At 45.7% G+C, this 13,281-nt stretch overlaps 1 protein-coding gene and 2 long non-coding RNA genes across 33 annotated transcripts in view; 1 reads left to right on the forward strand and 2 right to left on the reverse strand.

Annotated features, from left to right (window-relative positions):
• The first annotated feature begins 2,807 nt into the window (after nt 1-2,807).
• On the forward strand, nt 2,808-4,363 carry LOC127929571 (uncharacterized). 18 transcript variants are annotated; one of them, XR_008135237.1, is made up of 5 exons: nt 2,937-3,093; nt 3,177-3,921; nt 3,979-3,993; nt 4,025-4,158; nt 4,205-4,300. It is a non-coding gene; the product is annotated as an uncharacterized LOC127929571 (long non-coding RNA). The 18 variants fall into 18 exon arrangements; XR_008135227.1 differs by having other exon boundaries at nt 3,177-3,993; nt 4,025-4,143; nt 4,235-4,363; XR_008135228.1 differs by having other exon boundaries at nt 3,177-3,993; nt 4,025-4,101; nt 4,235-4,363.
• A 405-nt stretch (nt 4,364-4,768) lies between these two features.
• Nucleotides 4,769-13,281, reverse strand: part of LOC118380907 (polypyrimidine tract-binding protein 3-like) — a 151,092-nt gene continuing 142,579 nt past the window's right edge. For all 12 annotated transcript variants that reach the window (XM_052517518.1, XM_052517521.1, XM_052517520.1 and 9 more), the window contains 3 exons: nt 8,550-8,766; nt 6,125-6,202; nt 4,769-4,918 (listed from right to left, as the gene is read on the reverse strand). In XM_052517518.1, the coding sequence (XP_052373478.1) occupies nt 4,786-4,918; nt 6,125-6,202; nt 8,550-8,766 (428 nt within the window). In that variant the 3' untranslated portion in view covers nt 4,769-4,785. The remainder of the gene's footprint in view (nt 4,919-6,124; nt 6,203-8,549; nt 8,767-13,281) is intronic.
• LOC127929573 (uncharacterized) lies at nt 5,121-6,024 on the reverse strand. 3 transcript variants are annotated; one of them, XR_008135243.1, is made up of 4 exons: nt 5,899-6,024; nt 5,472-5,654; nt 5,303-5,410; nt 5,127-5,241 (listed from the first exon to the last, which is right to left on the reverse strand). It is a non-coding gene; the product is annotated as an uncharacterized LOC127929573 (long non-coding RNA). The 3 variants fall into 3 exon arrangements; XR_008135244.1 differs by lacking the exon at nt 5,899-6,024 and having other exon boundaries at nt 5,121-5,180; nt 5,472-5,770; XR_008135242.1 differs by lacking the exon at nt 5,899-6,024 and having other exon boundaries at nt 5,472-5,770.

Raw genomic sequence — 13,281 nt, forward strand, 5'->3', positions numbered from 1 at the left:
AGCCAGACAGACCATCGTTACGGGAGCCAGACAGACCATCGTTATGGGAGCCAGACAGACCATCGTTACGGGAGCCAGACAGACCATCGTTATGGGAGCCAGACAGACCATCGTTATGGGAGCCAGACAGACCATCGTTACGGGAGCCAGACAGACCATCGTTATGGGAGCCAGACAGACCATCGTTATGGGAGCCAGACAGACCATCGTTATGGGAGCCAGACAGACCATCGTTATGGGAGCCAGACAGACCATCGTTATGGGAGCCAGACAGACCATCGTTATGGGAGCCAGACAGACCATCGTTATGGGAGCCAGACAGACCACTGTTACGGGAGCTAGACAGACCATCGTTATGGGAGCCAGACAGACCATCGTTATGGGAGCCAGACAGACCATCGTTATGGGAGCCAGACAGACCACTGTTACGGGAGCCAGACAGACCATCGTTACGGGAGCTTGACAGACAGACCATCATTACGGGAGCCAGACAGATCGTTGTTACGGGAGCTAGACAGACCATCGTTATAAGAGCCAGACAGACCGACAGACCATTCGTTATGGGAGCCAGACAGACAGACCATCATTATGGAAGCCAGACAGACCATCGTTATGGGAGCCAGACAGACCATCATTATGACAGCCATACAGACCATCATTACGGGAGCTAGACAGACAGATGACCATTATGGGAGCTTCACAGCCAGAAAGACCACCGTTATGGGAGTCAGACAGACAGACAGACAGACCATCGTTATGGGAGCCAGACAGACAGACAGACAGACCATCGCTACAGGAGCCAGACAGACAGACATGGGATGCCTCCCAAATGGCAACATATTCCATATTTAGTGCACTACTTTGTGTACTGGATAGGGAATAGGGTGCTATTTGGGACAGTCACATGTCCATTCCCCTCTCAGCAGAGCTTGTCCTCCAGCCAAACGGAGCTGTGCAGTCCGGTGTGGGCCAGTTGGCTTGGGTCATATTCAGTAGTGTACAAAGTATAAAAGCTGTTTGCAACGGAAAACAAGAGTTCCGTAGTTACAGTCCCATCGTTGAAACTTCCCTACGGACTCGAGAGAGGCGTCCTCCTGAAACACGACCCTGCCAAGCCGCACTGCTTGCTTAACCCAAAAGCCATCCGCACCAATGTGTCGGGGGAAACACCGTCCAGCTGGTGACTGAAGTCAGCTTGCAGGCGCCCGGCCTGTCACAAGGAGTCGCTATATCGCGATAGGACAAGGACATGCCGCCCGGCCTGCCACTAGGAGTCGTTATATCGCGATAGGACAAGGACATGCCGCCCGGCCTGCCACAAGGAGTCATTATATCGCGATAGGACAAGGACATGCCGGCCAAACCTTCCCCTAATCCAAACAACGCTGAGCGAATTGTGCGCCACCTCATGGGTTTCCTGGTCACGGCTGGCTGTGACACAGCCTGGGATCGAACCCAGGTCTGTAGTGATGCCCCAAGCACTGCGATGCAGTGCCTTAGACAGCTGTGCCACTCGGGAGGCCCTGAAAACAAGAGTTTCTTATTGGACCAGTTCAGGATAGTTCATCCCTGTTTCGGGTATGTTTTTTCCGTTAGTTTCTATTGAATACGACCCAGGACTATGGCTCTGGGGAGGCTGTTCTGATAGGTGGATAGAACAGTAAATTAGATTCCCATTTTTGCTTTTAACTGTTTTCTCTCTTTTTTGACATTTCAATGATAAGCATCACTGTTGTTGTTGTTATGGTGGAGTAGTGTGGTAGAAATGTTTAGCAGAGCTTCTCTGATACTCAGCGTCGCGCCATGATGATGTCACACCGTGACGTCACAGAGGAGGAGGCCTGATCATTGGTCCCCCTCAATCAATGTCCTAATGTTACTTGAAATGGAGGCAGCCCATTGGTCAGGAGGAGCGTTGCTATCGGCTTCATCAGCCCTTCGATCCTTCCTCCGCGTCCGTGATGATAACCGTCCAACGTGTGTCTCGGATTCATCCGTCTATTCTCATCCGGGAAGTCATCCGCTCAGAAGACATCCAGTAACTGAAGAGTTGCCAGGCTACTGGTACACGTGGGTTTAAACGACAATGATGTTCACAGTTCACCACTACATGACGTTGGTGTTAGTTAAGGAGTAGAGGGGGTTGGTGCTTCAGTTGTATTGTAACAATAAGGAGTAGAGGGGGTTGGTGCTTCAGTTGTATTGTAACAATAAGGAGTAGAGGGGGTTGGTGCTTCAGTTATAATCTAACAATAAGGAGTAGAGGGGGTTGGTGCTTCAGTTATAATCTAACAATAAGGAGTAGAGGGGGTTGGTGCTTCAGTTGTATTGTAACAATAAGGAGTAGAGGGGGTTGGTGCTTCAGTTATAATGTAACAATAAGGAGTAGAGGGGTTGGTACTTCAGTTGTATTGTAACAATAAGGAGTAGAGGGGTTGGTACTTCAGTTATAATCTAACAATAAGGAGTAGAGGGGTTGGTACTTCAGTTATAATCTAACAATAAGGAGTAGAGGGGGTTGGTGCTTCAGTTGTATTGTAACAATAAGGAGTAGAGGGGGTTGGTGCTTCAGTTATAATGTAACAATAAGGAGTAGAGGGGGTTGGTGCTTCAGTTGTATTGTAACAATAAGGAGTAGAGGGGGTTGGTGCTTCAGTTATAATCTAACAATAAGGAGTAGAGGGGGTTGGTGCTTCAGTTATAATCTAACAATAAGGAGTAGAGGGGGTTGGTGCTTCAGTTGTATTGTAACAATAAGGAGTAGAGGGGGTTGGTGCTTCAGTTATAATTTAACAATAAGGAGTAGAGGGGTTGGTGCTTCAGTTATAATGTAACAATAAGGAGTAGAGGGGGTTGGTGCTTCAGTTATAATGTAACAATAAGGAGTAGAGGGGGTTGGTACTTCAGTTATAATGTAACAATAAGGTGTAGAGGGGGTTGGTACTTCAGTTATAATGTAACAATAAGGAGTAGAGGGGGTTGGTACTTCAGTTATAATGTAACAATAAGGAGTAGAGGGGGTTGGTACTTCAGTTGTATTGTAACAATAAGGAGTAGAGGGGGTTGGTACTTCAGTTATAATGTAACAATAAGGTGTAGAGGGGTTGGTACTTCAGTTATAATGTAACAATAAGGAGTAGAGGGGGTTGGTACTTCAGTTGTATTGTAACAATAAGGAGTAGAGGGGGTTGGTACTTCAGTTATAATGTAACAATAAGGAGTAGAGGGGGTTGGTACTTCAGTTGTATTGTAACAATAAGGAGTAGAGGGGGTTGGTACTTCAGTTATAATGTAACAATAAGGAGTAGAGGGGGTTGGTGCTTCAGTTATAATGTAACAATAAGGAGTAGAGGGGGTTGGTGCTTCAGTTATAATGTAACAATAAGGAGTAGAGGGGGTTGGTGCTTCAGTTATAATGTAACAATAAGGAGTAGAGGGGGTTGGTGCTTCAGTTATAATGTAACAATAAGGAGTAGAGGGGGTTGGTACTTCAGTTATAATGTAACAATAAGGAGTAGAGGGGGTTGGTGCTTCAGTTGTATTGTAACAAGGCAATACAGCTAGAAGTGCCTGGTTCTCATCCAGTAAGGAGTCAGGTTCACCGTGTCAATCATGTCTCAGTGTCTGGCCTTTACTGTCATTCAGCCAAACTGACCAGGTCATATCAAGGCTCTGTGGTTGATAAGACTGACCGGCTGATAAGACTGACTAGCTTGTATCTGTGGGTAGGTAGGTGGTGGATCTGTAGGTGGAGGGGGTCTGTAGGTGGTGGGTCTGTAGGTGGTGGGTCTGTAGGTGGGTCTGTAGGTGGTGGGTCTGTAGGTGGGTCTGTAGGTGGTGGATCTGTAGGTGGTGGATCTGTAGGTGGTGGGTCTGTAGGTGGTGGGTCTGTAGGTGGTGGGTCTGTAGGTGGGTCTGTAGGTGGTGGGTCTGTAGGTGGTGGGTCTGTAGGTGGGTCTGTAGGTGGTGGATCTGTAGGTGGTGGATCTGTAGGTGGTGGGTCTGTAGGTGGGGGGGTCTGTAGGTGGGGGGGGTCTGTAGGTGGGGGGTCTGTAGGTAGTGGGTCTGTAGGTAGTGGGTCTGTAGGTGGTGGGTCTGTAGGTGGTGAGTCTGTAGGTGGGTCTGTAGGTGGTGGGTCTGTAGGTGGTGAGTCTGTAGGTGGGGGGTCTGTAGGTGGGGGGGGTCTGTAGGTGGGGGTCTGTAGGTAGTGGGTCTGTAGGTGGTGAGTCTGTAGGTGGGTCTGTAGGTGGTGAGTTGCAGGTGAGCTTTCATAACTCTTTCATATTGTGCAACTTGATTGTATAGCAGGGCTAAGTGTCAAGTATTCAATGATTGGTGTGTCTGTGGTATACTTGTGTGTCTGTGGTATAGGTGTGTCTGTGGTATAGGTGTGTCTACGGTATACTTGTGTGTCTGTGGTATACTTGTGTGTCTGTGGTATACTTGTGTGTCTGTGGTATACTTGGCAGAAACCTCCCAAGAGTGTTGAATACCTCTCTCCCATCCCGTGGGTTAGGGTTTAAGGATTTAATGATGCACCACGCCAACTCATCCCGACTCTCTGTTCTCTTCCCTGCCCTGAATAAATCAACCATCACTCCTTCCAGACCAGCTCTGTCTCTATCTGAAGGCCTTGCATTACAGTAGTCTATTACTCAACAATATCATCTAAACTAGTCAATTGTCCGTTGTTTTTAAGTCAAAGTGGGTCATTCTGTCCCTCACTCCCGCTAGCCCAGCCCAGAAGTGGGGCCTTAGGGGTGGGGAAGTGGGGGTTCAGGCGGGTCAGATGGTGCTCTTGGAGAAGGACACGCGGAGGTGATGGTTCTCTCCCAGGTCGTGGTTGTGGAGGTCGATCAGGGCCTGGATGGCCTCCTCCACTGAACCCAACTGGATCAGAGCCATCTTCCGGTCCTTCCTGAGAGGACAGACAGACAGGATAAGATAGATAGGTGGATGGATGGATAGATAGATAAATAGATCTCCAAAGGAAAATTCATTCAAAATCATGAGAGTAGTGCAGAGAAAGTGGAGTGAAGTTAATTTTCTTGCAATTCTATACATTTTGCCATGTCTAATGTTTATTCATGTTGAATGTGATATTCGGCAGACTGCAGATCTCTCCAGGAACAGGGTTGGAGAGCCCTGGACTAGATAGATGTAAACCTACAGGAGAGTATCTCTCCAGGAACAGGGTTGGAGAGCCCTGGACTAGATAGATGTAAACCTACAGGAGAGTATCTCTCCAGGAACAGGGTTGGAGAGCCCTGGACTAGATAGATGTAAACCTACAGGATGGTACCTCTCCAGGAACAGGGTTGGAGAGCCCTGGACTAGATAGATGTAAACCTACAGGAGGGTATCTCTCCAGGAACAGGGTTGGAGAGCCCTGGACTAGATAGATGTAAACCTACAGGATGGTATCTCTCCAGGAACAGGGTTGGAGAGCCCTGGTCTAGATAGATGTAAACCTACAGGAGGGTATCTCTCCAGGAACAGGGTTGGAGAGCCCTGGACTAGATAGATGTAAACCTACAGGATGGTATCTCTCCAGGAACAGGGTTGGAGAGCCCTGGACTAGATAGATGTAAACCTACAGGAGGGTATCTCTCCAGGAACAGGGTTGGAGAGCCCTGGACTAGATAGATGTAAACCTACAGGAGGGTATCTCTCCAGGAACAGGGTTGGAGAGCCCTGGACTAGATAGATGTAAACATACAGGAGGGTATCTCTCCAGGAACAGGGTTGGAGAGCCCTGGACTAGATAGATGTAAACCTACAGGAGAGTATCTCTCCAGGAACAGGGTTGGAGAGCCCTGGTCTAGATAGATGTAAACCTACAGGGTGGTATCTCTCCAGGAACAGGGTTGGAGAGCCCTGGACTAGATAGATGTAAACCTACAGGATGGTATCTCTCCAGGAACAGGGTTGGAGAGCCCTGGACTAGATAGATGTAAACCTACAGGATGGTATCTCTCCAGGAACAGGGTTGGAGAGCCCTGGACTAGATAGATGTAAACCTACAAGACCTGCTCTAGGTTTACACTCGTTAGAACACGTATGCTGTGTATTGCAGATGTATTGAAGAAGTAGAAGTACTGTAGGTGTCTGAAAGAGAACTCACTGGAAGAACTTGAAGGCCTTGACTGTGTATCCAGGTCCAGAGAAAAGGTCCTTTAGGACGTCTTCTGTTACAGACGGGCTGTTGGACGGAGACGGACGGGTTACAAGGGAAGGAATGTATAGTATTAACATCATGTATATTATCTCCATTGAAAGAGACCACCTTGCGGTAACTTGCCCAATAGGACCACCCCTCATCACTGTCTAACGTTCCCTAAAACACTTCAGCGAGCAGGCTTTTCTTTTCATGGGGCGGCATGGTAGCCTAGTGGTTAGAGTGTTGGACTAGTAACCGAAAGGTTGCAAGTTCAAATCCCCGAGCTGACAAGGTACAAATCTGTTGTTCTGCCCCTGAACAGGCAGTTAACCCACTGTTCCTAGGCCATCATTGAAAATAAGAATTTGTTCTTAACTGACTTGCCTAGTAAAATAAAGGTACAATTAAAAAATATATATATTTTTTTATTTGTATTTTTTTTAAATAATTCTAATTAACCTGGCCCGGGTATCCTGGCAGGATATTGACCTCATTCTGTCAGTAGTTTAAAAAAAAAGTGATTTCCTCACCATCTTAAATAAGCATGCTCCATTCAAAAAATGCAGAACTAAGAACAGATACAGCCCTTGGTTCACTCCAGACCTGACTGCCCTCAACCAGCACAAAAACATCCTGTGGCGTTATGAATTAGCATCGAAAAGTCCCCGCGATATGCAACTGTTCAGGGAAGTCAGGAACCAATATACACAGGTAGTTAGAAAAGCAAGCTTTTTCAAACAGAAATTTTCATCCTGTAGCACTAACTCCCAAAAAGTTCTGGGACACTGTACAGTCCATGGAGAATAAGAACACCTCCTCCCAGCTGCCCACTGCTCTGAAGATAGGAAACACGGTCACCACCGATAAATCCACGATAATCGATAGTTTCAATAAGCATTTTTCCACGACTGGCCATGCGTTCCACCTGGCTACCCCTACCCCGGCCAACATCTCAGCACCCCCTGCAGCAACTTCATGGAAATAATGCTTTTGAAAACAAACGATTCCTAATGTATCAACCCTTATCCTAATAAAACCTGGCTACAGTTCGCCTGTGACCAGTGTTGGGATTCCTTACATTTAACTAAAGTCATCTTGTTGCACTATTATTTTGCATGGAAAGTAATCTATTTCTCCTTATATTACCTTATTTTAATGCTGTCCATTCAGCATGGAGCTAGTCTATAGGCCTACCAAGGCTTCCAGATGTCCATTCAGCATGGAGCTAGTCTATAGGCCTACCAAGGCTTCCAGATGTCTATTCAGCATGGAGCTAGTCTATAGGCCTACCAAGGCTTCCAGATGTCTATTCAGCATGGAGCTAGTCTATAGGCCTACCTAGGCTTCCAGATGTCCATTCAGCATGGAGCTAGTCTATAGGCCTACCTAGGCTTCCAGATGTCCATTCAGCATGGAGCTAGTCTATAGGCCTACCTAGGCTTCCAGATGTCTATTCAGCATGGAGCTAGTCTATAGGCCTACCTAGGCTTCCAGATGTCCATTCAGCATGGAGCTAGTCTATAGGCCTACCTAGGCTTCCAGATGTCCATTCAGCATGGAGCTAGTCTATAGGCCTACCTAGGCTTCCAGATGTCTATTCAGCATGGAGCTAGTCTATAGGCCTACCTAGGCTTCCAGATGTCCATTCAGCATGGAGCTAGGTATAGAGGGAGATATAGTTGGAGAGGGGGAAGAGGGAGATATAGTTGGAGAGGGGGAGGAGGCAGGTATAGTTGGAGAGGGAGAGGAGGGAGGTATAGTTGGAGAGGAGGGAGGTATAGTTGGAGAGGAGGGAGGTATAGTTGGAGAGGAGGGAGGTATAGTTGGAGAGGAGGGAGGTATAGTTGGAGAGGAGGGAGGTATAGTTGGAGAGGGGGAGGAGGGAGGTATAGTTGGAGAGGAGGGAGGTATAGTTGGAGAGGGGGAGGAGGGAGGTATAGTTGGAGAGGAGGGAGGTATAGTTGGAGTGGGAGAGGAAGGAGGTATAGTTGGAGAGGGAGAGGAGGGAGGTATAGTTGGAGAGTAGGGAGGTGTAGTTGGATAGAGCGAGAGGAGGGAGGTATAGTTGGAGAGGGAGAGAAGGGAGGTGTAGTTGGAGAGGGGGAGGGGGAGGAGGGAGGTATAGTTGGAGAGGGAGAGTAGGGAGGTGTAGTTGGATAGAGGGAGAGCAGGGAGGTATAGTTGGAGAGGGGGAGGAGGGAGGTATAGTTGGAGAGAGAGAGGGGGAGGTGTAGTTGGAGAGGGGAGGGGGAGGAGGGAGGTATAGTTGGAGAGGGGGAGGAGGGAGGTGTAGTTGGAGAGGGAGAGGAGGGAGGTGTAGTTGGAGAGGGGGAGGGGGAGGAGGGAGGTATAGTTGGAGAGAGAGAGGGGGAGGTATAGTGAATCTCACGGGATGTTGGATAGATGGAGGGTGGCAGAGGGAGGGAAGATGTTCTGAAAGTTCTTGGATCCAGGCTTCTTGAAGCGGTGTAGCGGGGAGCCGCTGAAGTCTTTAGTGAGGCCCTGGTCTTCCTGTCCCTCCCTGGGCAGCTGGACCGTCTGATGCTTAGAGATGGTCACTCTGATCACCTTGCCGTGCAGCCTCTGGCCGTTCAGGTGGGACATTGCTGGAGGAGACGAGACAGTCAGACACAGTACAGCCTGACACAGCTAGCTATGCATGTCTGCTGGCCATTTGTAGTAGATGACAGAACCAGAGAGAGGAGAAGGGGCCAGGTCAGAGGTCAGAGGTATACAGACTGTTTCCGTTTACGACTGGTTTCCTGGACAGATTAAGCTTCGACTAAAAAGCCCTTTCAATGGAGATTCAGGGCTAGTTTAAATGTGTGTCTGGTAAACCAGCCCTTAGTGATTTACCAAAAGAAAATGGTGTCTAATTCCTTATTCTGAACATTTTATAGAGATATAATAAATTATCATAATATAATCATATTTTCACGTTCGTTTGTATGTTTACCTGTTCTGGTGTCTCAGTGTAACAGTGGGATCTGTTCTGGTGTCTCAGTGTAACAGTGGGATCTGTTCTGTTGTCTCAGTGTAACCGTGGGATCTGTTCTGTTGTCTCAGTATAACAGTGGGATCTGTTCTGTTGTCTCAGTGTAACAGTGGGATCTGTTCTGGTGTCTCAGTGTAACAGTGGGATCTGTTCTGGTGTCTCAGTGTAACAGTGGGATCTGTTCTGTTGTCTCAGTGTAACAGTGGGATCTGTTCTGGTGTCTCAGTGTAACAGTGGGATCTGTTCTGTTGTCTCAGTGTAACAGTGGGATCTGTTCTGGTGTCTCAGTGTAACAGTGGGATCTGTTCTGTTGTCTCAGTATAACAGTGGGATCTGTTCTGGTGTCTCAGTGTAACAGTGGGATCTGTTCTGTTGTCTCAGTGTAACAGTGGGATCTGTTCTGGTGTCTCAGTGTAACAGTGGGATCTGTTCTGTTGTCTCAGTGTAACAGTGGGATCTGTTCTGTTGTCTCAGTGTAACAGTGGGATCTGTTCTGGTGTCTCAGTGTAACAGTGGGATCTGTTCTGTTGTCTCAATATAACAGTGGGATCTGTTCTGTTCTCTCAGTATAACAGTGGGATCTGTTCTGTTGTCTCAGTATAACAGTGGGATCTGTTCTGGTGTCTCAGTGTAACAGTGGGATCTGTTCTGTTGTCTCAGTGTAACAGTGGGATCTGTTCTGGTGTCTCAGTGTAACAGTGGGATCTGTTCTGGTGTCTCAGTGTAACAGTGGGATCTGTTCTGTTGTCTCAGTGTAACAGTGGGATCTGTTCTGTTGTCTCAGTGTAACAGTGGGATCTGTTCTGGTGTCTCAGTGTAACAGTGGGATCTGTTCTGTTGTCTCAATATAACAGTGGGATCTGTTCTGTTCTCTCAGTATAACAGTGGGATCTGTTCTGTTGTCTCAGTATAACAGTGGGATCTGTTCTGGTGTCTCAGTGTAACAGTGGGATCTGTTCTGTTGTCTCAGTGTAACAGTGGGATCTGTTCTGGTGTCTCAGTGTAACAGTGGGATCTGTTCTGGTGTCTCAGTATAACAGTGGGATCTGTTCTGTTGTCTCAGTGTAACAGTGGGATCTGTTCTGTTGTCTCTGTATAACAGTGGGATCTGTTCTGTTGTCTCAGTGTAACAGTGGGATCTGTTCTGTTGTCTCAGTGTAACAGTGGGATCTGTTCTGTTGTCTCAGTATAACAGTGGGATCTGTTCTGTTGTCTCAGTGTAACAGTGGGATCTGTTCTGTTGTCTCAGTGTAACAGTGGGATCTGTTCTGTTGTCTCAGTATAACAGTGGGATCTGTTCTGTTGTCTCAGTATAACAGTGGGATCTGTTCTGTTGTCTCAGTATAACAGTGGGATCTGTTCTGTTGTCTCAGTATAACAGTGGGATCTGTTCTGTTGTCTCAGTATAACAGTGGGATCTGTTCTGTTGTCTCAGTATAACAGTGGGATCTGTTCTGTTCTCTCAGTATAACAGTGGGATCTGTTCTGTTGTCTCAGTGTAACAGTGGGATCTGTTCTGTTGTCTCAGTATAACAGTGGGATCTGTTATGTTGTCTCAGTGTAACAGTGGGATCTGTTCTGTTGTCTCAGTGTAACAGTGGGATCTGTTCTGTTGTCTCAGTATAACAGTGGGATCTGTTCTGTTGTCTCAGTGTAACAGTGGGATCTGTTCTGTTGTCTCAGTGTAACAGTGGGATCTGTTCTGTTGTCTCTGTATAACAGTGGGATCTGTTCTGTTGTCTCAGTGGGATCTGTTCTGGTGTCTCAGTGTAACAGTGGGATCTGTTCTGTTGTCTCAGTGTAACAGTGGGATCTGTTCTGTTGTCTCAGTGTAACAGTGGGATCTGTTCTGTTGTCTCAGTATCACCAAGCTGTGCCTGAGTAGTGTATCAATATTATAACAGTAGCATCTGTCCTCTCAGTATTAAAACAGTAGGATCTGTCCTCTCAGTATTATAACAGTAGGATCTGTCCTCTCAGTATTATAACAGTAGGATCTGTCCTCTCAGTATTATAACAGTAGGATCTGTCCTCTCAGTATTAAAACAGTAGGATCTGTCCTCTCAGTATTATAACAGTAGGATCTGTCCTCTCAGTAGTATAACAGTAGGATCTGTCCTCTCAGTATTATAACATCTGTCCTCTCAGTATTATAACAGATCTGTCCTCTCAGTATTATAACAGTAGGATCTGTCCTCTCAGTATTATAACAGTAGGTTCTGTCCTCAGTATTATAACAGGTTCTGTCCTCTCAGTATTATAACAGTAGGATCTGTCCTCTCAGTATTATAACAGTAGGATCTGTCCTCTCAGTATTATAACAGTAGGATCTGTCCTCTCAGTATTATAACAGTAGGTTCTGTCCTCTCAGTATTATAACAGTAGGATCTGTCCTCTCAGTATTATAACAGTAGGATCTGTCCTCTCAGTATTATAACAGTAGGTTCTGTTCTCAGTATTATAACAGTAGGTTCTGTCCTCTCAGTATTATAACAGTAGGATCTGTCCTCTCAGTATTATAACAGTAGGTTCTGTCAGTATTATAACCTCTCAGTATTATAACAGTAGGTTCTGTCCTCTCAGTATTATAACAGTAGGTTCTGTCCTCTCAGTATTATAACAGTAGGATCTGTCCTCTCAGTATTATAACAGTAGGATCTGTCCTCTCAGTATTATAACAGTAGGTTCTGTCCTCTCAGTATTATAACAGTAGGTTCTGTCCTCTCAGTATTATAACAGTAGGTTCTGTCCTCTCAGTATTATAACAGTAGGTTCTGTCCTCTCAGTATTATAACAGTAGGTTCTGTCCTCTCAGTATTATAACAGTAGGTTCTGTCCTCTCAGTATTATAACAGTAGGTTCTGTCCTCTCAGTATTATAACAGTAGGTTCTGTCCTCTCAGTATTATAACAGTAGGTTCTGTCCTCTCAGTATTATAACAGTAGGTTCTGTCCTCTCAGTATTATAACAGTAGGATCTGTCCTCTCAGTATTATAACAGTAGGTTCTGTCCTCTCAGTATTATAACAGTAGGTTCTGTCCTCTCAGTATTATAACAGTAGGATCTGTCCTCTCAGTATTATAACAGTAGGTTCTGTCCTCTCAGTATTATAACAGTAGGATCTGTCCTCTCAGTATTATAACAGTAGGATCTGTCCTCTCAGTATTATAACAGTAGGTTCTGTCCTCTCAGTATTATAACAGTAGGATCTGTCCTCTCAGTATTATAACAGTAGGTTCTGTCTGTATTATAACAGTATTATAACAGTAGGATCTGTCCTCTCAGTATTATAACAGTAGGTTCTGTCCTCTCAGTATTATAACAGTAGGTTCTGTCCTCTCAGTATTATAAACAGTATTAGTAGGAGGTTCTGTCCTCTCAGTATTATAACAGTAGGTTCTGTCCTCTCAGTATTATAACAGTAGGTTCTGTCCTCTCAGTATTATAACAGTAGGTTCTGTCCTCTCAGTATTATAACAGTAGGTTCTGTCCTCTCAGTATTATAACAGTAGGTTCTGTCCTCTCTCTGTCCTCTCAGTATTATAACAGTAGGTTCTGTCCTCTCAGTATTATAACAGTAGGTTCTGTCCTCTCAGTATTATAACAGTAGGATCTGTCCTCTCAGTATTATAACAGTAGGTTCTGTCCTCTCAGTATTATAACAGTAGGTTCTGTCCTCTCAGTATTATAACAGTAGGTTCTGTCCTCTCAGTATTATAACAGTAGGATCTGTCCTCTCAGTATTATAACAGTAGGTTCTGTCCTCTCAGTATTATAACAGTAGGTCCTCTGTATTCCTCCTCAGTATTATAACAGTAGGATCTGTCCTCTCAGTATTATAACAGTAGGTTCTGTCCTCTCAGTATTATAACAGTAGGTTCTGTCCTCTCAGTATTATAACAGTAGGATCTGTCCTCTCAGTATTATAACAGTAGGTTCTGTCCTCTCAGTATTATAACAGTAGGTTCTGTCCTCTCAGTATTATAACAGTAGGTTCTGTCCTCTCAGTATTATAACAGTAGGTTCTGTCCTCAGTATTATAACAGTATTATAACAGTAGGTTCTGTCTCAGTATTATAACAGTAGGTTCTGTAGTATTATAACAGTAGGATCTGTCCTCTCAGTA

This window comes from Oncorhynchus keta, unplaced genomic scaffold (assembly GCF_023373465.1).
Source record: "Oncorhynchus keta strain PuntledgeMale-10-30-2019 unplaced genomic scaffold, Oket_V2 Un_scaffold_8424_pilon_pilon, whole genome shotgun sequence".
Lineage (NCBI taxonomy): Eukaryota > Metazoa > Chordata > Actinopteri > Salmoniformes > Salmonidae > Oncorhynchus > Oncorhynchus keta.